General features: G+C 44.0%; 1 protein-coding gene across 15 annotated transcripts in view; it reads right to left on the bottom strand.

Moving 5' to 3' along the window:
• Positions 1-20,793, bottom strand: part of LOC114849501 (ryanodine receptor 3-like) — a 61,383-nt gene that overhangs the window by 1,613 nt on the left and 38,977 nt on the right. For 6 of the 15 annotated variants that reach the window (XM_029141044.3, XM_055506357.1, XM_029141050.3 and 3 more), the window contains 60 exons: positions 20,577-20,760; positions 19,795-19,897; positions 19,592-19,712; positions 18,927-19,096; positions 18,586-18,806; positions 18,384-18,474; positions 18,096-18,236; positions 17,379-17,542; positions 17,150-17,228; positions 16,945-17,034; positions 16,607-16,750; positions 16,398-16,460; positions 16,204-16,279; positions 15,989-16,112; positions 15,728-15,843; positions 15,583-15,650; positions 15,359-15,480; positions 15,158-15,207; positions 15,017-15,077; positions 14,682-14,920; positions 14,477-14,558; positions 14,117-14,247; positions 13,903-14,021; positions 13,530-13,728; positions 13,288-13,382; positions 12,931-13,076; positions 12,754-12,841; positions 12,583-12,675; positions 11,878-12,045; positions 11,560-11,619; positions 11,321-11,452; positions 11,114-11,226; positions 10,771-10,870; positions 8,922-9,034; positions 8,739-8,790; positions 8,597-8,653; positions 8,401-8,500; positions 8,245-8,324; positions 8,044-8,120; positions 7,901-7,974; positions 7,138-7,152; positions 5,689-5,769; positions 5,504-5,592; positions 5,296-5,424; positions 5,115-5,219; positions 4,885-4,966; positions 3,517-4,799; positions 3,388-3,440; positions 3,159-3,321; positions 2,998-3,084; positions 2,647-2,847; positions 2,438-2,568; positions 2,291-2,333; positions 2,089-2,216; positions 1,855-1,915; positions 1,586-1,732; positions 1,175-1,309; positions 557-713; positions 414-478; positions 44-144 (listed from right to left, as the gene is read on the bottom strand). In XM_029141044.3, the coding sequence (XP_028996877.1) occupies positions 44-144; positions 414-478; positions 557-713; positions 1,175-1,309; positions 1,586-1,732; positions 1,855-1,915; positions 2,089-2,216; positions 2,291-2,333; positions 2,438-2,568; positions 2,647-2,847; positions 2,998-3,084; positions 3,159-3,321; positions 3,388-3,440; positions 3,517-4,799; positions 4,885-4,966; positions 5,115-5,219; positions 5,296-5,424; positions 5,504-5,592; positions 5,689-5,769; positions 7,138-7,152; positions 7,901-7,974; positions 8,044-8,120; positions 8,245-8,324; positions 8,401-8,500; positions 8,597-8,653; positions 8,739-8,790; positions 8,922-9,034; positions 10,771-10,870; positions 11,114-11,226; positions 11,321-11,452; positions 11,560-11,619; positions 11,878-12,045; positions 12,583-12,675; positions 12,754-12,841; positions 12,931-13,076; positions 13,288-13,382; positions 13,530-13,728; positions 13,903-14,021; positions 14,117-14,247; positions 14,477-14,558; positions 14,682-14,920; positions 15,017-15,077; positions 15,158-15,207; positions 15,359-15,480; positions 15,583-15,650; positions 15,728-15,843; positions 15,989-16,112; positions 16,204-16,279; positions 16,398-16,460; positions 16,607-16,750; positions 16,945-17,034; positions 17,150-17,228; positions 17,379-17,542; positions 18,096-18,236; positions 18,384-18,474; positions 18,586-18,806; positions 18,927-19,096; positions 19,592-19,712; positions 19,795-19,897; positions 20,577-20,760 (7,762 nt within the window). Of the gene's footprint in view, positions 1-43; positions 145-413; positions 479-556; positions 714-1,174; positions 1,310-1,585; positions 1,733-1,854; positions 1,916-2,088; positions 2,217-2,290; positions 2,334-2,437; positions 2,569-2,646; positions 2,848-2,997; positions 3,085-3,158; positions 3,322-3,387; positions 3,441-3,516; positions 4,800-4,884; positions 4,967-5,114; positions 5,220-5,295; positions 5,425-5,503; positions 5,593-5,688; positions 5,770-7,137; positions 7,153-7,900; positions 7,975-8,043; positions 8,121-8,244; positions 8,325-8,400; positions 8,501-8,596; positions 8,654-8,738; positions 8,791-8,921; positions 9,035-9,712; positions 10,098-10,770; positions 10,871-11,113; positions 11,227-11,320; positions 11,453-11,559; positions 11,620-11,877; positions 12,046-12,582; positions 12,676-12,753; positions 12,842-12,930; positions 13,077-13,287; positions 13,383-13,529; positions 13,729-13,902; positions 14,022-14,116; positions 14,248-14,476; positions 14,559-14,681; positions 14,921-15,016; positions 15,078-15,157; positions 15,208-15,358; positions 15,481-15,582; positions 15,651-15,727; positions 15,844-15,988; positions 16,113-16,203; positions 16,280-16,397; positions 16,461-16,606; positions 16,751-16,944; positions 17,035-17,149; positions 17,229-17,378; positions 17,543-18,095; positions 18,237-18,383; positions 18,475-18,585; positions 18,807-18,926; positions 19,097-19,591; positions 19,713-19,794; positions 19,898-20,576; positions 20,761-20,793 lie in introns of all 15 variants that reach the window. The other 9 variants (XM_029141045.3, XM_029141048.3, XM_029141051.3 and 6 more) reach the window with 4 other exon arrangements.

Here is a 20,793-nt window from a genome sequence, read left to right as displayed (position 1 = left end):
AGCGCCTGTAGTGGCTTCACCACGTTCACGGTGCTGAACTCACAGGTAGTTCGCCAGGTTGTGCTCTTGTAAGGTGTGGGTTTCAAACCCGTGAGGCGTCCGGTCAAAGTAGTCGTTGCCGATGCCACAGATGAAGCATTTGGTCTAAAAACCAGGACAAGGTTCAGATTTATACTGATGCAGTCGAATGAACCAGACCAAATATTTTTTAGTTAGGGTTCTGTACTTTGAGCAGGCGGTTTATTAGACGTAGCTAAAAGCAGCACGGTCTAATCCTCCTTCACAAAGATGCTCAGTTTCTGACTGTTTGAAGAAGGCGTTTCATTGACAGCTATTCATTTTTTAGTTGACCCATTATTATGAATGTGTCGAGGCTAAATAAGCTCTTTATATCAGCAGGACTGTGAGCTTACCTCCATGTCCTCCTTCACCTGCTCCTGCTGGTCTCTCAGCTCGCCGAAGGCATCAATGATCAGACCTGACGAGAGGCAACGGCAAGTCAGAGGGCGCAACACGCATCAAGTTGGAGGCCATGAACACGTGAGGGCGCGTGTACCCTGAATGATGGCCAGCAGGATGACGATGACGAAGAAGAAGAAGGTGATGTCGAACAGGATGCGGTAGAGCTCGTAGGGGTCTCCAGCGGGGTCCTCCAACTCGTCTCCAATGCCGCCTCCAGCTCGCACGCCCACATACATGTGGAACAAATAGCACTGAAGACACAGAACGGGAAAATGAAGTCATGACGACAGCTGGGTCTTAAATATTTGCTTTAGACTAACTGTTACACTACGCCGTCCATGACTCAGTGTGTGAATCAAGCTGCCTTCAACAAAGAAACAAAAGATGTGTCTTCTACAGAGAAATATGACTTATTTACAAACCCTGTGAAAACTGTGGGCTGGTTCTTCACACGCTGGAATACATTTACCACAGCAGCATCTATTCAGAGCCAGTAAACAGTCTGAAGGGAAGGATTTTTATATAACAGTCCACTAATTAAAAATACTTTACTCATAGTATCAAGAGGAGTCAACAACCAGAAATAAAGGCAGGAGGCTGAACTGTGAGTCATTCAAAAGCAAAGACTCAGGAATCTCCTCCATATAAAAGGAAGTAGCTGTTTAATTGACATTCCTTTGGTCTTTAATGCCGTAGTAATAGTAAGACCTACCGTCATCATATCGTCACACTTCATGTCGGGCTCGTCTTCATCCTCGCTCTTATTGTAGAACTTCCTGAAGAAGTTGAAGGCCACCACGGTGTAGAGATAGACGACCACGGCCAGCAGGCCCACGGTCAGGACGAGCTAAAAGGGAGAGGAGAGCGCGTTACACATGCATCGAGGAGGCTGGGCAACTTGTTCTCACTACTAAGGTTAAGGGATCTCATCAGCAATTTGCTTGATACGAGTCATATTATATGAGTTACAGACCACATCTGCAGGATTACAGAAATGTACTGTGTAATTGATGGCTGGGGCTTTTAAAGCCATTAGGGCTGTAAAATAATCTGCCAGCGTGGGGTGTGACTCTGTGCTTTTCATGCTTGGACGCTGGCGCCATCTGCTGGCTGAGCTACTCGCCTGCTTGCCGTTGTGAGTGACAGAGGACAGGATGGTGCGAAGCGTCTTGAAGCCCATGGCGATGTCCAGGAGATGAGCAGCGAAGAAGAAGTTGTTGAAGTGTCCAAAAATGGACATGGTGGTGTACCAGATGAGATAGAGGAAGGACTGCAGGGAGGAGCACACAGGCTGAAAGACTGAAAGGCTGCCGCATATGAAACCATACACTGACACATGTTCTGTATATGAATTAACTTTTCCCACTGTCTTCCCTCTGGTGATGAACTCACGTTGTCAGTCAGAACCACGCCCAGTTTCCAGATGTGGTACTTTGTGTCAATGGAGCTCAGCCTGTGGATGAGGGATCACAGGCAGACGTTAAATATACTGAGCTCAGTTTGGAATAAGATCAAGTTTTTATTTCCTGTGTGTGGACACAGTGGCGTTAATCAATACTAACGATTAGACTATCACACAGGGCAACGCTCCTGCCAAAAAGCTGCTCCTCACGTCTCCTCACTCACCAGGAGAGCAGCGACGCCTCCTTCTCCACCGTCTCCACCGTGGGGTCGAAGTCCAGCGCGCTCTTGTCCAGACCCAGCAGCTCAGCGATGCGCTCCGCTCCGTACATGTCCCCGTATTTGTTGATCACCTACACAGGCAGAGACTCATTACATTAATGCACCATCACACACAAACACACACACTACAGCACTTCTCACTCACCTTGCGCTTGATGAACTTATCCCAGTAGTTGTTGGGGAAAGACCTGTTAAAGGAAAATGGCTTAGAGACTCATGAGATCATTAGCTGTTCTCACTGGACTGCAAGTCAACTACAGAGCGGCAGCAGGTGTAAGCGACGCTGACTCACGGGGTGTTGATGACGAGTCGATCCCACTGGCCCTTGATGTCGTCGTCAGACGGCTGCTCAGTGATGTACAGACCATCGAACTCCAGCTTCCTGGCGATCTCCTTCTCCCTCTTGAACACCACCAGAGGAACCTTCAAGCACAACGACAGCATTGGTAACTAAACAGGAACTTTTGCATTTTAACCGCAGCAGCTCTATGTCGTCCTCACCTTCAGGCAGTAGTATCCCACCAGGCAGACCAGCGAGATGACCGTGTGGAATATGGCCAGGAAGCGCAGCGTCGGCAGCATGTAGCCCGTGCTCTCCTGAAGCACAAACTCGTCCATGTCGAAGAGCGTGTTCTCGTCATCCTCCTCCTCCTCACCTCCCCAGCTGTTCTCCTCGTCCTCTTCCTCAGTTTCACCAGTGACCTAAAGACAATAAAGAGAAGCAAAGCCAGTTTGACTGTTCGAGGTATGGTCTCAGCAGGTTTAGACGCAGCATTTTTCTCCTGTTGCTAACTGCATGACGATTGGTGATTCCAAAAAGCTGACTGCTGCTTCTTGGTGTTGGTCTCTCACCTTGTAGAAAAGCAGAATGAAGTTGATGGCAAAACACACGAACAGAGCCAGGAAACGCAGGTTGTAGAAGTTCCGAGCCAGATAATTCTGGAAGGAACGGTAACACTGTTCAGTAAGACTGAAGAGTCAGCAAAGCCACTGAAAGCTGAGTGAGGCCTCACCAGCATCTTGTTCAACCACACGTCCAGAACAACAAAGACGTTGGACATGAACCCTGGCGCCGTCTCCTTCGTCTTACTAGATCTGGCCTTGGGCTTCTCCTCAGCCACTGCTTCCTTGGCCTCCTCCTCCTTTGGCTTGTCCTCCTTCTCCTGGTTCTCTGTGCTGTAATAACACAGTTATTAATAATTTGAATCCTCTACAATATTCATCTTAGTTAAATCCACTCACTCTGCTTTCTCTGGTTCACTTTCCGTGGTTTCAGCGGGCTTGGCAGCAGCTTTCTGCAGGAGAATCATAGATTAGATGGGAGATAGAATGTGGAGATGGTGAAAAGATCGGCTCTTGGTGTCTCTGCACCTTCTTTTGGTCAGTGCTGGAGGTCTCACTGAGCTCAGACACGTCACCCAGCCCCGGCTCCACATGTTTTCCTCCTTCCTTTTTAGGCACCGACAGCATCTCCAGCATCATGTCCATCTCTGTTGCGTCTCCTGCTGGTGCCATGGTGATGTCCAAGCTTGCGGATGCCTCTATGGCCTCCACCTTCTCTCCTTCGATCACATCTCCATGAATGCCAAACTGTGTTGGGTCGGGCATGTTTCCCAGGATGTCGGTCACCTTCATGTTCTTGGCGCCCTCCACCAGGCCACCGCCAAACATGGACGACCAGATGACATGGAAGAAACCAAAGATGAGACCGTAGATGCCTTTGAAGAAGCCGGTGAAGAGCATCCAGAGGAAGGAGAAGAAGCCTGCGATCATCTCTCTGATGCTCAGTTTCTTGACTTTCTTGAACTGTTTCTTCATGTTTTTCAGGGAAAACTTTTGACGGACGTGTGCGATCTTGTTCTTGACGGAGTGACACGCCGTGGTGAAGGCCGAGGCCGACTCCAAGGCGCCCTCCTCCTCTCCGGCCAACTCCTCCAGGAGGCTGTGTCCCTCCTCCTCCTCCTCCTCCTCAGGCTGTTCAACCGCATCCGACTCAGAGATCTGGGACGCCAGCTGCATCTCAAAGATCGTATCCTCACAGAAGTTCACAAACATCTCCATCTTCTCGCTCTCTCCCCCCTCGTTGACCACATCGAAGATGAACTGCCGCTTGGACTCTTTGACCTGCGGCTTCTCCCACTGTTCCCGGCTCGACTCGCTGATCTCAAAGTAAACCCTCTCGATGCGCTTCGCGCTGCCCATGATTTCAATGCGGCCCAGGTAGGGCTCGAAGTAGCTGAGCACGCTCTCCGCCAGATCCAAGAAGGAGACCAGCCGGGAGTCGTGCGGCATGTGTTCAGACAGGTTGGTCAGCAGCACGGCCACGTTGAAGCCGATGTCTTTGGCCGGTTCGTGGAACCGCTCCACAAACTCTTTGTAATTGAACATGTCGTTCTCGTCGGCCTCCGCACACGAGAGCAGGAACTCGATCTCAGACTGGTTGTACTGCTTCTGACTCTCCATAGATTTCTGGAACTCCTTCTTTGAGATGATGCCTTTGACCTCGGGGTCGTACTCCCTGAAGTTGTCAGAGGTTGTGAGATCCTTCAGTTTGAGGAACATGTCAAAGAACTTCAGGATCATTTCTACGTTACTAGAAGACTCCACCAGTGTGTCCACCATCTGCTTTCCAATCGTTCCATTTACCACGTTACCTGAACAGGGAACAGCAGTAATTACAGTCAAAACAACTCAGAGGCAGATGTTCATCTATGTTTATCTACAGCACGTTACTCTTACCCTCCAACAGCGACAGTAACATGACAACCATGTCCTTCTGTAGGTCCATCAGCTCCTTCAACAGCTCAATCTGACTGGCGTCCTAGAAGAGGGTCACACACACAGCTGTTATTTCTCCTACTTTGATTTATGTTACATGTGCAGCTCCCTTTGCTATGTCTCTCATTCTTTGTGAACTATTTTAAATGATGTGCCCATTCATCCTTTGTAGCTTCTTTTTATTAGGGTACCTGAGACAGTTTCATCTGCATGTTGGCAAACACATGCAAAAAGCCCACTACTGCATCCCAAAGTCTGCTGTGAGCCAGGCTCTGCTGGTTCCCAATACACGGGCCCTGAAGGACGACAGGGGGGAATATTAGTGTAACTAGTCAGTGCAGAGTCAAAGGGAAAACATGATCACGTACTTACCTGAATGTACTCAGTGAGTGAGTTGAATATCTGCTTGGCTACAGATAACGCTTGGGAGAAGTTGTGTTTTCCAGTCTCATCAATGACATCTTTTCCAGAGTAGTACCAATAAAAGTCACTGATGGATTCCTGAAGGCGGAGCATCGTCATTTAGTCCTGACTTATAGCGAGAGCAATTACGTTACCAGATAAATAGGACTTTACTCACCTGAAGGCGGAGCAGGTAGTCAACAGTGCTGATAATAATATTAACTGTCATTGTGTTTCCAGTTTGCGTCCTCAGGAAGTTCTGGAAATCTGACACACACAAATATTGTCTCACCCATAACAATGCATATCCATAGAATTAAACACCACTGTGTGGGATTACATTAAACTACACATAAAGCTCACCTCCATTGTGACCCTCACAAAGAAGTTGCAAAAAGCGGAACAGATCTTTGGTGAACTCATCATTCTGTAGCACCTTAGAGCCTGGAGAGATGTGAAGGTGTGTGGGTGAGTACAGGTGGAACCGCAGACAGAGCCAGTCAAATCTAAGGCCTCTACATGAAAAGGTCTTTATTTGTGAAACTCCTATTAATAGAAGCAAGCAGGAGGTCTCATGTTCAAAACACAGTTGAAGTCCAGGGCTTTAGATTGCAGACTCTAAACTGAACCCAAAGTGCCACTTGTGACATTAAAGTGTGAAACACTAGGACATGTACATGAGCTGGAGGAAGGCTGCTAACTTTCACATGCAGGCCGGACCGGGCCGGGCCTGATGAACTGGATCATTTCACAAATAGAAGCAGACACGATTCCCAGATGTTCCAGACAACAGAGCTACAGAAGTGAGCAGGAAGCGATTCTATGAGCAGATAAAGCCATGTGAAAGTTAGACATCTGGATGGAAACCAGCTTTGTGCCCGAAGCAAGACAAAGCTTTGAAGAGTGGTGGACTCTTCTACAGCCTCGGCGGTCAAACCCTGGGGAGGTGTCACAGAGCCTGAACGACAGCTCCAGCCTCAGAGCTGGGAGTCGCATTAGTAAATGTTAACATTTAGGGAATGGGACCTGTTTTTGACCACATATCATACTGGGACTCTTGTTTGACCACATACTATACTATGATGGATTTCTTTTTTACTACATTGTCTATTTTAACTACTGACACTATACTGACTTTTTTACTACATACTATAATATGATGGATTTTTTGACCTTTTTTTTACTACATACTGACTTTTTTACTACATTGACGATTTTTTTACTACATAGTATACTATGATCTATTTTCTTAGTACATACTATACTATGACTTTTTTACTACAAAGTATACTGTGACTTTTTTACTACGTACTAAAATGATTTTTTTTACTACATACTATACTATTGACATTTTTTCATATCACAACATACTATGAATTTTTTTACATATTATGACTTAATTTCGACCACATACTATACTGAGGTAGTTTTGAACACACACTATACTATGACTACTATGTTGTTGTTTTTTTGTTGATTGATTACATATACACTATCTATCTTTGACCACATAATACTATGACATATTTGAACACATACTATATTAGGACATATTTTTGACCTCGCATTAGTAAATGTTAACATTGAGGGTATGGGGTATCACACAAAAGACAGGCAATGGATTGTAAACATTTGTTTCTTGTGTACACTCTAACAGTCAGCATGCACAGTGTGTCCCTACAGACATCTGGGCATGGATGGGCCAAGGACCAGGTACCAAAATAAAGCAGGAGGTATGGACCACAGATATGGAGGAGACATTCAGGGTGGAAGCATAGCCACAGTCACGATTATCTTAACATTGCTATTTACCCCGATCAGTGTGGACTGCCATCGATGGGTTTTTATAATGACAAGTAGGAGACAAACGATTCACGAAGACATAAGCAAAAAGAGAGGACATCGAGTTACAATACGAAGAGAATGAATATATTGAGTGAAAAACATGCAGTTTTAATACGGGGGGAGTCAGGGACCTGTGTTGTGTCTACGCTGCATCTAACAAGACGAGTATCAAATATGATTTAGGTCATGGTGAACTTCCTATAACGGTAACAGAGACAAGAGTAGTAACGATGAATTATTAAACACAGACTCAATGGAGATGTTTAGCAGAGGGCTGAATGATGGAAAGACTGACAGTGTGACGTGAAGGGGGGTTAAGTTAGCAAGACAGAGGTCTGGGATTAATGTTGGACTGGATCCTACCTGCTTTTTCTGTACAACTCTACAGATCATGGGTGACTCACCTCACACATCCAGAATCACACATTTTCTTTTGCTAATAGTGATAAATGATCAATTAATCTCATCACATCACTCCCCACACAGACTCCACTGTAGCAAAAGCAGCAGACTTTTTATATTAATCTTCTAAAACGATTGTAAAGTAATTAAAATATTTAATATACAACAACCAACAAGCTCCAACTAGTGAGGAACTTGCAATCTTGGACAATAAGGCGCTGTGGTCTTAGACCAGGGGTCCAGCAAGACCTGTATTATTTTAAACTATAGTAAAATATGATGATTCAACACAAAATGAAAAAACGTAGAAAGTTATTTCTTCACTTACTTGAGCCTTCGTCTGTCACCATGCCAAGTCCTTCTGCTTTGTTCTGCCTCTCAAACGCATTCAAGTCCAGGACACTGGGGAAAGGAACAAAGTCAGACCAAACTCTTGATCCCTGGAAGGAAATTACACTGGTATAACAGTACCTGCAAGACTGCATCAGTCCTGAGAGACTTTTGAAAAAGCCTGCGTCTCTTTTTTCTTTCAGGTAATCAAGCATTTTCTGCAAAGAGGAGCATTAAAATTAAAGCAGCGTGACAGTACGGTAGGAAGTGAACTTTTTAAGTGAGCTTGGAGGATAAAGATTTATTAATGAATAATAGAAACATAATTTGACTCAACCTGACCTGCTGAACCTGCACGTTGCCTCCATTTAAGATGGAAATTCCCAGTTTGAGTGTGCAGGTCACCATGGGACCCAGACGACCTGAGAGCAGGAAGACAATGTAACATCAAACCTCAGTGTACGTCAGACGTACGCTGAACAATCTGATCCCAGTTACCTTTACTGGCACTGATCATTTGTAGCACCATCTCTGCAGCCCCTCGTGCGTGCAGCCTCGCCTGCTGATACAAGATCTTCTGTTTCTCCATCTCCTTTTCCTGAAAGCCAACACACAAACACACGTCATTTACATTCACAGTAACTGACAAGAATGTTTTTAGCAGTTCCACAAACAAACAGAAGCCTATAAATACCTCGAATGTCTTCTCTTTCCCTTCCTCCTCTTCTTCCTCCTCATCCTCTGCACAGCTCTGAGGACACAAAGGTCAACACTCCAAACCTCATGAACAAAATAGTAGAGTTTGAACAGATATATCTACTTTAAATGTGCACTACCTTTGCCATCATGTCTGCATACGCAATATACAAAGGATCCACTTCCAGGTGACTAAAAATTTAAACAAATCATCCACTCTTATTACTTTGCCTGATATCCATTTTATTTCAGCTTAAACAAGAGCATGTGACATTGGGAAATAATTATAGCGTGTGCTGTAACACTGCTCCTCGTGTTCTTACCTTCTCTCTGTCAGAGCATTGTGGCTGAAGTGGAGGATGAGCTGGTGCAGAGGGTCCGGTTGGATCTCTGCTACCTCCTCTTCCTCCTCTTCAACAATTTTCATGGGGGTTTTCTGCAAAAGTCCACATGTGCAAACCTTAAGCTCTGCAGCCTTCTGTGCCCATTATTCATCCAAACATTCAACTTTATTCCTATTTTACACAACATCAAATTCAGTCAGTAATCATCTAGAACCAGCATGCAAATGAGTTTGTGTCATGTCCTTGTGATCTGTGAAGAGGACAGGACAAAGTAAAAAGTGGATGAACAATGTTTCAGCCAGTTCTCAAACACACATGCATGTTACAGCAAACAGATGCAGGCAGTGAGCTGTTTGGTGGCGGAGAATACTCTGATCATGAAAGGTGATGGTGACAGTAAAGAGGCCTGGCCAAGGTTACACTACACCACCACAGCTCCATCCTGGCTAATCTCAGATTTGTTGAAGAAAACTGGAAAAGAAAGTCATCTTTTAAACAAAGTCAATCTGATTGCCGAGCTCCACGTTAATCATAACCACTGGCACACTTTTACTGTCTTGATGGAATTGTTGCACGTCTGCATACAAAGATCCAATATGAAATGTGAATACTCAAGCATGCCACTGACGTCACAACCACATAACTGTAACTTCACCTCCACACTTACACTACAGACTTGCAGAGTACAGCAAAAGGACAACTGATGGGTTGGATCCAGATCTGACAGCCAAACAGCTAGTTACAGTCTCCTAGTGAAAGTCTCTCCTTACCACTGCTTTCAGAAAGGCATAGCCTGCTTTTCTAGAGCTGTGAGCACCGGAGCTGGCCCTGTGTCTCCTGAGTTGGTCATGCAGCCTTTGACCCCTGACGGATCTCTGTCTGAAGGATTTTGCGCGCCTAAAGCAGGGACCGCTATATGCTTTGGGCAATGTCTCCACCCGGGCGTGCTTCCAAGGCTCGACGGGCACGGAGCTAAAGAAGCATTCGGCAGACAGGACTGGCAGAGGGGTGCCAACGCAGGGCACAAGGGGCGTGGGCAAGGCGAGCCCAGTACTTACTGCCAGATCCTGAACTAGCTTCTCCTCAAAAGAGTACTCCTCTGCCTCTATCCAAAGTCTCTGATAGACCGGCATGAAGAAGTTGATAGCGCGATGCCTGGGGAGGGGGGAGGTGAGGGAAGGTGGGGAGGAATGGAGGGAGGTACAGTGGCATTAGGGCAGGTTCTGGTGAGTTATTGGAGGACAGGAAGGAGAGATGTAGAGGGAGGAAGGGGTTACAGTTCAGGCAAGGTGGTGATTGGTCAATGTGGGACCACTGGCTCTTCTGACTGGTCACCTTCAGGTCTATCTGCTGTAACTTCCATTCAATTGGAGCATGCACACTTTAGCGCAGATATGCAGTTTTCCTAAATATGTTTTCTTGCTATCATCAAGTTTATGTATTTACTTAAACAAGGATGCACAAAAAGCATGTGTTACAAAGCACCACAACCTTTGGCAGTGTCAGATTAAAAATTATCCTTAAACCATAACAGAAGTAAAAAAAGCATCAGATACATTTTGATAATCATACAGTTACTCAGCACTAAGATTGTTTTTAGTTTTCTGTCTTTCCTTCCTTGCCTCATGGATTACCTGGAATAAAAAAGAGCAGCTACAGCGCACAGTGCGTTTCCACTTTCCAAAAACTTAGTTTTAGTCAATTCTCGCTGACCAATCAGAATCAACAGTGCAGAAACAATTGGTTGCTAGGCAGAGATTGCTCCACGGCCTGGTGGATGAAGTGGGGGTTGAACAGATGAAGCGTTAGACCTGTAAGTACACTTTACCGTCAGCAGGGAGAAGAGGCGATCAAAGCTGGAGGCTTTGAACGCCCTTTCCAGCCAAACCTCCCGATAGCCATTCAGGAAGTAATTATTATTTTTGTATCTGAGGTAGGATGAAGTAGTGTTATGCAAGAAAACAACACAGAGAGAATGTCATTAGGGAGGTGATGAGGGGTTTACACGGACACACAGTCAAGGAAAACTGCCCCACCCATACAACTATTTATTATCTGTTAGAAATTTTATTTTTGCTGTTTAAGCACTTGTCACATGTCAATACTTAGTAATTGACATTGCATTTCAGTTATCTAAGTGTGACATGAAAAACACCCCAGACATATCATACCTAGGTAGATTGTAGAGTGGAGCCATACGGAAACAAGCCACCACAGCCCGTTTACGCTGTTTGGACAACAGCTTGTGCATCACACATTTCTTATTTCTCAGCGGCTGCTCCACCTGAGGGACGAGGAAACAGTACCAGCCGAGAATAAGATACAAACATTACTTGCGCTCATATTAATATTTATACATAGGAACTTTTTGCTTTCACCTGCTCCAGGTGGAACACTGCAGCAGAGATGCTTTGCACTCGATCAACTGTTTGTTCTGAGTTCGCTGGTTCCTCGCTTTTCACCACGTCTTTGTACAAGTTCAGCTGCCACTGAACAGCTGGATCATCGGACTAAAATCAAAGAAAGTACTAAATTAAAGACCAGGATTACATTCATTCCATACATTTATTACAAACACTTTAGACCCTTTACTCGTATTATTAAATCCTCATCTTACCTTGTCTTGGAGATGAAGATTCTGACGCAAGTGCTCCTTCACCTCGTCATCTGTGTCTTTCTATGAAGGGCAACAGTATTATTAAGTATTTGTTTTACGTTATTATTTGTTGGCTGATTCTTTGTAGGTCGATAAATAGGCTAATCAAGGTCTTCGATCTGCATCAGGGCATCAATCGTCTGGAGAATCATTTCATTTGTATCAGTCAAAGAAAATTAACAAGGTTCCATTCTGGTCTAATTCCCTTTGGTAGCAACCTCAGATAAGGCAGAATATACAATTAGGGCTAATAGAGAAAGGTCGTGTCTTTCAGCTCACCAGATTGTATCTTATCTTAGCCAGAGAGATGAGCTCCTGGTCTCCTGGGCTGCACATGTTGAGGCCGATGGGCAGCATCTTCTTCAGCGCAGCAACAATCAGAGAGGTTTGGATGGAGTAGTACTCGCCTCTACGGCGCTTGTGTTTCCTCTCCTGGTCCCCACCTGACTACAGATATATGATCCCACTTTGACAAAGGTCCAAACAAAACGTATCATGAGAATTAAACATTTTTAGAATCTGTGTGTGAAGATCATTTGCTCTGTAAAACACGGCACATTTGGAAACTGTGTGTCAGTGTATTTTTTACTACTAAAACAGGAAAGTGCTTGTGAGCACTTTTTCTTTTATCACCAAGGTCTGTGAAATACAGTAGCAACACATTGGATCCTGTCACTTGAGCTTGTGCTTTTGCAAAGTGCTGACATAGTGAAGAAGAGGAGTGAGATAGGTTTAAATTAAACCCAGAGAGGAATCCACGTCTTGTTAATACCACAGAACAGATGTTATCTAAAATTAAAAGATCCTGAGAGAAAGTTCTATTCCTGTTGGACCTCTGAGTTACCTTGCCTTTATTAATAAAGTAAAATCTACACATTATATTATATTATATTATATTTTCTGTGCAATAGACCAGTACTAATGCAGTGAGCCCTTTAGGAACCTTTAGTATTGTGTCATCAGTCTACAATCCGAAAACTTTACCTTAGACATTTTAGCTTGTCCTTCACCAGTCAGGAAGCCCAAATTGTTGATTTCATTCTGAACCACAAAGTTTTGCTCCTCACGCTTAAAGTTCTGCAACCAGACGCCAAAATAAATACAGATATCCTGCTGTCAAACATCCTGAAATCAAGACAAAATGCTGAATCGTACATGTGACTTGCACCAGAGGATAAAGATCTCAGCCACCATCCTGAAGAGCTCTGTGGAGTCAGCATGAGGCTCCTTCAACCACCGAGACCTGGAGTGGACACAGACAACAACAAGTTCTAAATGAACCTGAATACAACACAGCAGTGACACAGACTGAGAGTACGTGATGCTCTGCACCTGTTGTTGTCCACATAGCGGATGAGCATGGGGTAGAAAGCGTAGAGGTCCCTGCAGAGCACAGCAAACTCATTCAGGATGAGCAGCTCGGCCTCCTGGTTGTCGCCTTTGCCGTCAGCCTTCAGCAGCTCCTCTTCAGCCACAACCTGGGTTAGAAAAGCACCAACAAATTATCTTTGGCCATCGATTCACTAGACAACAGAAGTGTAAATTCTTAGACCTCTGACTGTTGACAGCTTAATATGCTTACTATAAAATAAAAATAATGAAGTCAGCAAAAATTAATGATCTACTTTCACTGCAGGTACCACTGAGCACCAGTGCTGCAGATATACGTCATAGATTTTAGGCTCTCACCTTCACGGTCTTTTTCCTCAGTTTGTCCAGCGTGGGGAGAAAGTGGGTTCTCAGAAGATCTGCTCCGGCTTTGCAGATGATTGGCTGAGAGTAAACTGGAGACAGAAAATTTTAAGTATATTCTGGACTGAGACATGTTTTGTAATGGCTTGTATATCTGAAAGAATTTCCCCCACAGACAGTTCAACCAGCAGATTACTGGCTCCAGTTGGTTGACCAACAACTGACTGCCCCTGGGTTACCTGCAATCCTCTTCATCCAGGGAGCGTCCTCAATGCCAAGATTGTTATTGAGGATCCTGAGGATGTTTCCCAGGATGATGCTGAGATGGTCAGAGGTGATCATGGTGCAACATTGAGCATCTGGAGGCGAGTTCTCTGGACCTTTCTCCCACCAGTAGGATAAATAGTTACACAGCATGGGAAGGATTACCTCAATGACCTAGAGCACACAATGTGAATGTGAATCATCTGGATGATTGAAGGGATGAAAAACAATGAGACAGGTCATTTTGTCTCCAGACTAAGCAATTGTCAAAATCTTCTAAATGATTTAGAATCTACAATGTCAACGTGACGCAGCCTATGTTTTCAGTATTCCACTAGCCCTTCAGACCTGTGGCATGTCACTGTAGCGAGCACCAGACTCTGAGACATCACACACGTCTTTCAGCAGCCTCTCAAGTTCAGGCATCTCTGGACACATCTCCTCCACCGTGTCGGGCATACTGAGGACTAGAAGATAAAGCAGACACTGTAATTGGAAACAGAAGCTAATTGTAGATAAAAGACTACAGATAGTGAAAACTTGAATTTTAGGGGACGCTCACTGGCTCTCTCTCTGGGAGTCTTTGTGTTGAAGACAGAAAGCGGGTTGTGGGCATTTAGGTGGGGTTCCAGGAACGCCACAGGCATGGCCGCCACCAGGGTTGCCAGACTCTCCCCAATAGCTGGCAGATGTCTGAATAACAATGTGAATTCATTAACGAGGCGGAAAAGAAGACATTACTATAAATAATCAGTCTGTGTGACTACTCTGCAACCTATGCTTTGATATTAACCACAAACTGTTTTCTTTCCTTTCAGTATAACCTCAAACTTAAAGAGCAAATATATCGTAGTAGTGCTAATGTCAATCAAAGGGCATTTTACAACAAAATGCTATGTTTAAGAACTACTTTATCTCCTACTTCTCCACAAAGACATTTTTTCCTGTTCCCAGAGAGTAGAAACTGGTCAGAATTCGGTAGCAGGACAGTTGCACATCGTCCACTGGAAAAAAACACAAAAATCTCTTTCATTCCAACACGAACCATAACATTTTGGAAATTCAATTTTGCAATCAATTTAAAAAGTGTTAAATCAAAAAGGAAATCATTATGAATTGACACTCACACAGCAGGTCTGCTCCAAACTCGAGTGTCCTGATGTGCTCAAAGATGGCAGTGAGGACCGGCAGCAAGGCCACAGTCACATAGTTGATGCTCTGGCTGACGCTCTTCATCTGGGCACGGGACTGCAAGAACTTTCCCAGTTTCAGCATCTCATGCAACTTCTCCAAGTCCTCAGCTGCGTTCTCAAAGAAAGTCTTGAAACCAGCTTTCACCAGCTCAGAGCCAGACTTCATCACTGTTCTGAGAAGACAAGACAAGTGATAATGTCCATGGAGACTCAGTGCAGTGTGTACAGACAATAAAACCTTTTATTCAGTTCTGATGTTTCTGTCTTACCTGGTGTCAAGCGAGTGAGTGAGAATGAGCAGACAGCTCACCATCATTGCTGAATCACTACCTGCACGAGAGACATTTACAGTATCTATGAAGAGAACAAAAGGCAAACAAAAGGTCCAAACACAGGCATGTCAGCCTTACCAAAGAGAGAAATCCTGTGTCTGACAAGAGCTGCCAGTTTACAGAACAGGCTGGAAAAGACAGAAGGTACACACAGGGTGGAACAAATGGTTTTAGGAAAAAGCAAAGTAGGAAAAAGGAAATAAAGGTGTGGCTTTAAAACCACTTTCTGCAAACACACCACACTGATAGATGACATTATGGACTGCTTCTTCAAAGTACCTTGTGACCATCTCCTTCTCTTTGTTGGAGGCGCAGCCACAGCTGCTCAGGTTATTGCTGGGTGTGGACAGGAAGTAGAGGCAGTGGTTTTTAAAGGTTTGATCCACGAGGGGAAGCAGCACCTGGAGAGAAGGAATGCAGCAATGAAAGCAAAACCAATTTACATAGCTCCTATATAAATATATTTCAGTGATTACTAGCAATAAAGAGTTAGACTTTCAGACCTTGGCAAAAAACTTGATTTCCTGGTCATGAGGAGATTTGTCTGTCTTTCCACTAGTGGCCATAGCCTCTGGATTAAAAGCAAAGTTGAGCATCAACAGCAGCATGGAGGGACAGGACACGTTTAGTGGGTAAACGGTCACTTACCAAGGTGAGCGATGAACTCCTGGGCGGAGTCAACGTATTTTAGCAGTCTCCTGAGAAACTTGTAGGAAAAACGTTTCTCCATGGAAGACGAGTCCTGTTCCAAGTCCTTCAAACCTCTATGAGAAAACAGGACCAGAGCTGATTTCTCCAAAACAGTAAAGCCAATTTAAAAAAAAATAAGGATTATGTATCACAGTGGTGTTAATATAAGAAAAACTTTGCTTTGTGATTTATAATTTATAATTACATATCAAAGCAGACCTTGTGATAGCGTAGCCACTGATCTGTAGGAACTTAAAGAGCTCCTGAGCTTTTTCTCTGTCTCTGTGCTTCTCTTTAGCCGTAAGGGTGTCATAGGGAACCAGCAGCGGGTGGGTCCCTCCTCCTGGTAATGAAATTCAATAAGGAGAAAAAAGGCATTGAGAAAGACAGAAGTTGAAATGATTCAATGTCCTGGAGTGAAGCGACAGGCACACCTTTGCTAAGAAGTTCACTTTTTTTCTTCTTGGCCCAGATATTGTGATAGTTCTCTGCAACCACCTCCACCATGCCCTGCAGACACAGCAAGGTGTTGATCATATGTCAATAAAAATATGTACTGCAGCATTTCAGTTCTGACATTTGTCCTACGATTAAAGCATTGGTGGCAACAACCGAAACAATAACCAACCTGCAGCTCTCTAGACAAAGTCACATTGTGCAGGTCCATTGGAGCAGGACTAAATCCATTAGTCTACAAAGTCAGAAAAGAGCACAGTTATGGCAAATGCCACGAAAACAATACAAATACTTTTATAACTTTAAAATATAGCAGTAAGAATTTCAAAGCAAAAAGCAGCATTACAGTAAGTGCTGACAAACAGGACAGCAGGACGTGACCTGAGATTCAGAGATCTTTCGCTGCTTTTCGTTCTCTCGCTGCTGGAACATGGCTTCTCCCTCCTTGGTCCTCTCAATGTTCCAGCTCATGGCCAACATGCTCTTCAGGGACTCCCTCACTGGCCAGCGGTACGTTTCTCTCTCCTAAGCATTAAACACATGCCTGTCACTCTCTGACCTCACACCTGTTGTTCCCAACAGGCAGACAGACAAACTGGACTGGAAACAACAACAGTATTACCTTCCACGGCACATGATCTGCTCTAAGGGAGCAAGCGTTTCACTGCAGGGTGTGGTTCTGACTGGTGACTCTGTCATACTCTACAGTGGGCTCATACCTTCTCACTTAGACTTTTGTAAGGCTTCAGCAAAGGGTGGCTTTTGGATTGCTCATCCAAATTCTCTCCATGCTTCCAACCTGCTGACACCTGCAAAAGCAGTTCCATAGAATGATGCTACTTCAGGTACATTGTCCTCTACTGTACATGATGGTTTATACTACAGAGCCAGGCATGCAGCTGGTCATTAAGGCAACACTCTAACCTTGTCTGAGGACCACTTGTCATGGGAATGCTCTGCATATCTGTTGGCAATGTACTCAAGTTTTTCAGGAAGAGAGATACTGGAAGTAGAGAACGGTTATATTTACATTAGTTATACATACAGTGATGTTTTGACTTTTTGAGCAGGTTTTAGTATTTATAAATCAAATGAATTGGCCTCAAACCACGTTAACGCTGACGGTTTTAGAGTGGATCTTCAGATCACTCACTTGGCAGTGTTGATGGGTTTGGGGTCAAAGTTGCCTGTCGCATCCACAGATGCCTGTTTCTCCAGTGTTGCTCCTGGACTGGCATCTACGAAGTCGGGGGGCAGGGCTCCAGCGATGGCACACAGACACGTCTTGGCCATTTTGAAAAGTTCGGCATCATACTTCTACAGAAGACACACTCGGGTTACAAACAGAGTCTCAGACATCTCTGAAAAGATTAATAGGGGAGCAGAGCGAGTGTGAAAAACAAAGCTGGAAAAATCTGCACCAAGCAAAGGTCTGTCACAAGCTGATAAATGATTCACGTTTAGGCTTCGCCTCAGCTGAACCGTTCACAAGTATTTCAGTGAGCTTTCACTTTAATACCTTTGGCTAACTGTGTCTCTCAGGAAAGAGAGAAAACGCAAAAGCTCCAGAAAACAGAAGAAAGAAGCATCACAAGATAAAGCACAGATAGACTGGTAAACGTTTATATATTTATATTCAAGATTCAAAAAAACTTTGATATTTGAAATTATTTTGCACTTTGCACACATCGCTGTCAAAGATGGAGGTACACACAAGAAGGTAGGGAGATTAAAAACGAATCTACACCGCTCGCATCAAGTCAAATTACTGTTGTCTAATTGTCTAATTATGTCTAATTACTAGCTATATATATAATATAATATAATGCATATAAATAATGAGTTTTAGGTTACCAGAATCCATTTCTACCTTTTGGGAGAGAGAGTCAAAGATTCCCCAGAAGAGTTTCTTTGTGAGGAGCAGCTCTTCTTCAGAAGCTATACCAAAGCTGCCCATACCGGACGGCAGACAGTAGTACTTCCAGTTCTGCTCATAGTGGTTGATCAGCAGCTAGAGAGCAGAATCAAAACATAAGATAGAAGAAATCATAATTTTTATTAAAAAAACATGGTTTAAAGTTTTGTAGTCATAAAATGGCATTGAACCTCTACATAAAAGCACAAACAGGATTAAACATTTTGAAAAGTCGGGCCTCACCCGCAGAGGTATTTTGCAGTATTCTGTTAACATGGGAACGTCGAACACCAACCGTCTGAGCAGCTGCTGCATCATGGAGGGACGCAGATGCCTGAGAGACAGTTATATTGTTTAAACATAAAAGCACAGAGACCAACAAACCAGCATGTGCCATTAGACCACAGATCGAGTTCCTCTTCAGCTTTTGTTTAATAGGTCTTACTTGCAGATGGCCAGCAGGCAGTCCTCAATAGCATCCCTTTGAGCTTTGGTGAGTGAGCGACCTTTAGACAGCCTGTAGATGGTCTGCAGCGTAGAATCAATCAGCTGTGCGTGGTGCTCTGTGTTGGCAAAAAGATCGGCACAGCGGGTCAGCAGAGGCAGCAGCGCCGAGCCGATGTACCTGTTCATGGCTAACGCTGTCTCAGTGGTGCTCAACACCTCCTGTGGAACAGAGAACGTCACATGTTAGCAAGGCACAGTCACTATATGCAAATGTTTATAGGAAGTGCTAGATTCTTGGCAAAGCACAAAGACATTTGAAGGATTGTATTCAGGACTCACCGTGTCCAGAGACGCTGAGGCGCGAAGGTCAGGCAGAAAGCCAACCTCCAACATCTGAAGCAGAAAGCTCTGGTCCTCAATGCCGTACACTCGGTCGAGGAAGAGCACCATGGGGGCCTTGTGGTCCGGACAGAAACAGGCCGACATGTCAGGTTCTGTCACCGTACCGTCTGAAGGTTGGACACACAGAGGAAAAACAATTCAGGTTAAAAGGACTGGAAAAAAGCTGAGTAGGATAGAAGATTTAGGAGAAAAGAGCTGAACTAAGAAAAGCTAATCTTTAAATAGAGAATTGACACAGTATATGATTAATGACCCATCTGTGTGGAAACATAGGCGCTGGCGTTAAGATTGTAATTAAGGTAAAATACAATACGAAAGCAAAAGGAGCTGAACTCTATTTAATTCTCAGCTGGTGTTCGTATTAGATAATGTTAGCAAAAATGAGATATGAAGTTCATCTTCTGCTGGTGAGGAGAAAGTATCTAACAGTATCTAGATAAAAATAGGAGGAACTGAGTTCCTGATCCTAGTCTCAATCATACCAAATAATTCTCCACCTGCAAGACTGAGCATCAGTTTGAGGGTCTGAGTTTGACTTTATTCTTTGCTACTCTACCGTTTTATCTGCTGACTTCATGTCAAAAGGAGTTAGACCAGGGTACCTTTATTAACCACGGGCATTTTGAGGGGGATGCTGATGATGCCTACGAGGTCTGTAGTGGGAACCAGAGAGCGCAGGATGGCTCTGATGCGCAGTGCTTCACCTTTACCAGCGTTGATGAGCTGCCAAATAAAAACAAAGAACATTTATATTCTTTCACATTGGTTTAATACAAGCCAATGTTACTTATGTGTTCCGGCTCACATGCATCTCAGGAGCACAGCGTCCCAGCAGGTCAATGAGGGCTGAGTAGAAGGACATTATGGCATTGCCCATGTGAATAACTTCTCCTTCTTCCTCACCACACCTGAGACACAAACAGTAATTTGTCACTGCAATAGAAATGGTTTCTAGAAGCTGGGAGACTAAACAAAGAAACCCACAGACACATAAATTTTTCAAGATAAACTTGGTTTACAATAAAATGGGCATCGGATCAGCAAAAGCAATATTGCAAGTGGTTATGATAAAGTTTTGGCAAACTATACGTACCTAGGGCTTCATGTTATACTTATTGATTCTGACCCACTCCCCAAATCCCCCTTCTCACTTCGGGCAGTAATAACTTTCCCCATTAAAATGCAGCCAGTGTATTATTGCCTTTGCATACTGATGTATGCAGGCAGGCACCAACTCCAGTCTCTTTCAATCAATACTAAATCTTTTTCTCTGAACCTCTGTATGATTTCTAAGTTGTGTCTCAAATGTAATTAAAATACTTTAACTTCCCCATTCAGTGGGTGAATAAATTATCTCATTCATTCTGTTTTCTAAAAAAAAGAACAAGCATGAGCACAATTATTAGAGGGTAATCAAAATTAGTTATTTTTAATGATTGCTGACTTTTAATTACATCACCTGAAGACATTTTAAATCCTCTTTAGTGAAGACTAGGATTATAATAAAATAGTGAATGATATAATAATCATGTTCATTTAAAAACACAATAAAAGAACAAAATAATCCCACATAATGTGGATCCATACCCGGTACTGACTCCAGCAGGGTTTGTGGGCAGGTCCAGAGCAGGATCCTCAGCAATCTTAATGGCCTCCTTCATGGCAGCCAGCAGACCCTGGCCTCCCTCTCCTCTCAGTGCGGGACCGAAACACTCAGGACGCCGGATCAGCAGCTTCACCACCACATTGGCATTTTCCTCCACACTCTCACCTGATATGACAAATGGAGACAAATGGAATAGAA

This window comes from Betta splendens, chromosome 24 (assembly GCF_900634795.4).
Source record: "Betta splendens chromosome 24, fBetSpl5.4, whole genome shotgun sequence".
NCBI classification, from domain to species: Eukaryota; Metazoa; Chordata; class Actinopteri; order Anabantiformes; family Osphronemidae; genus Betta; species Betta splendens.
The sequence above is the reverse complement of the archived record's forward strand: the minus strand, read 5'-3'. Positions and strand labels throughout refer to the sequence as shown.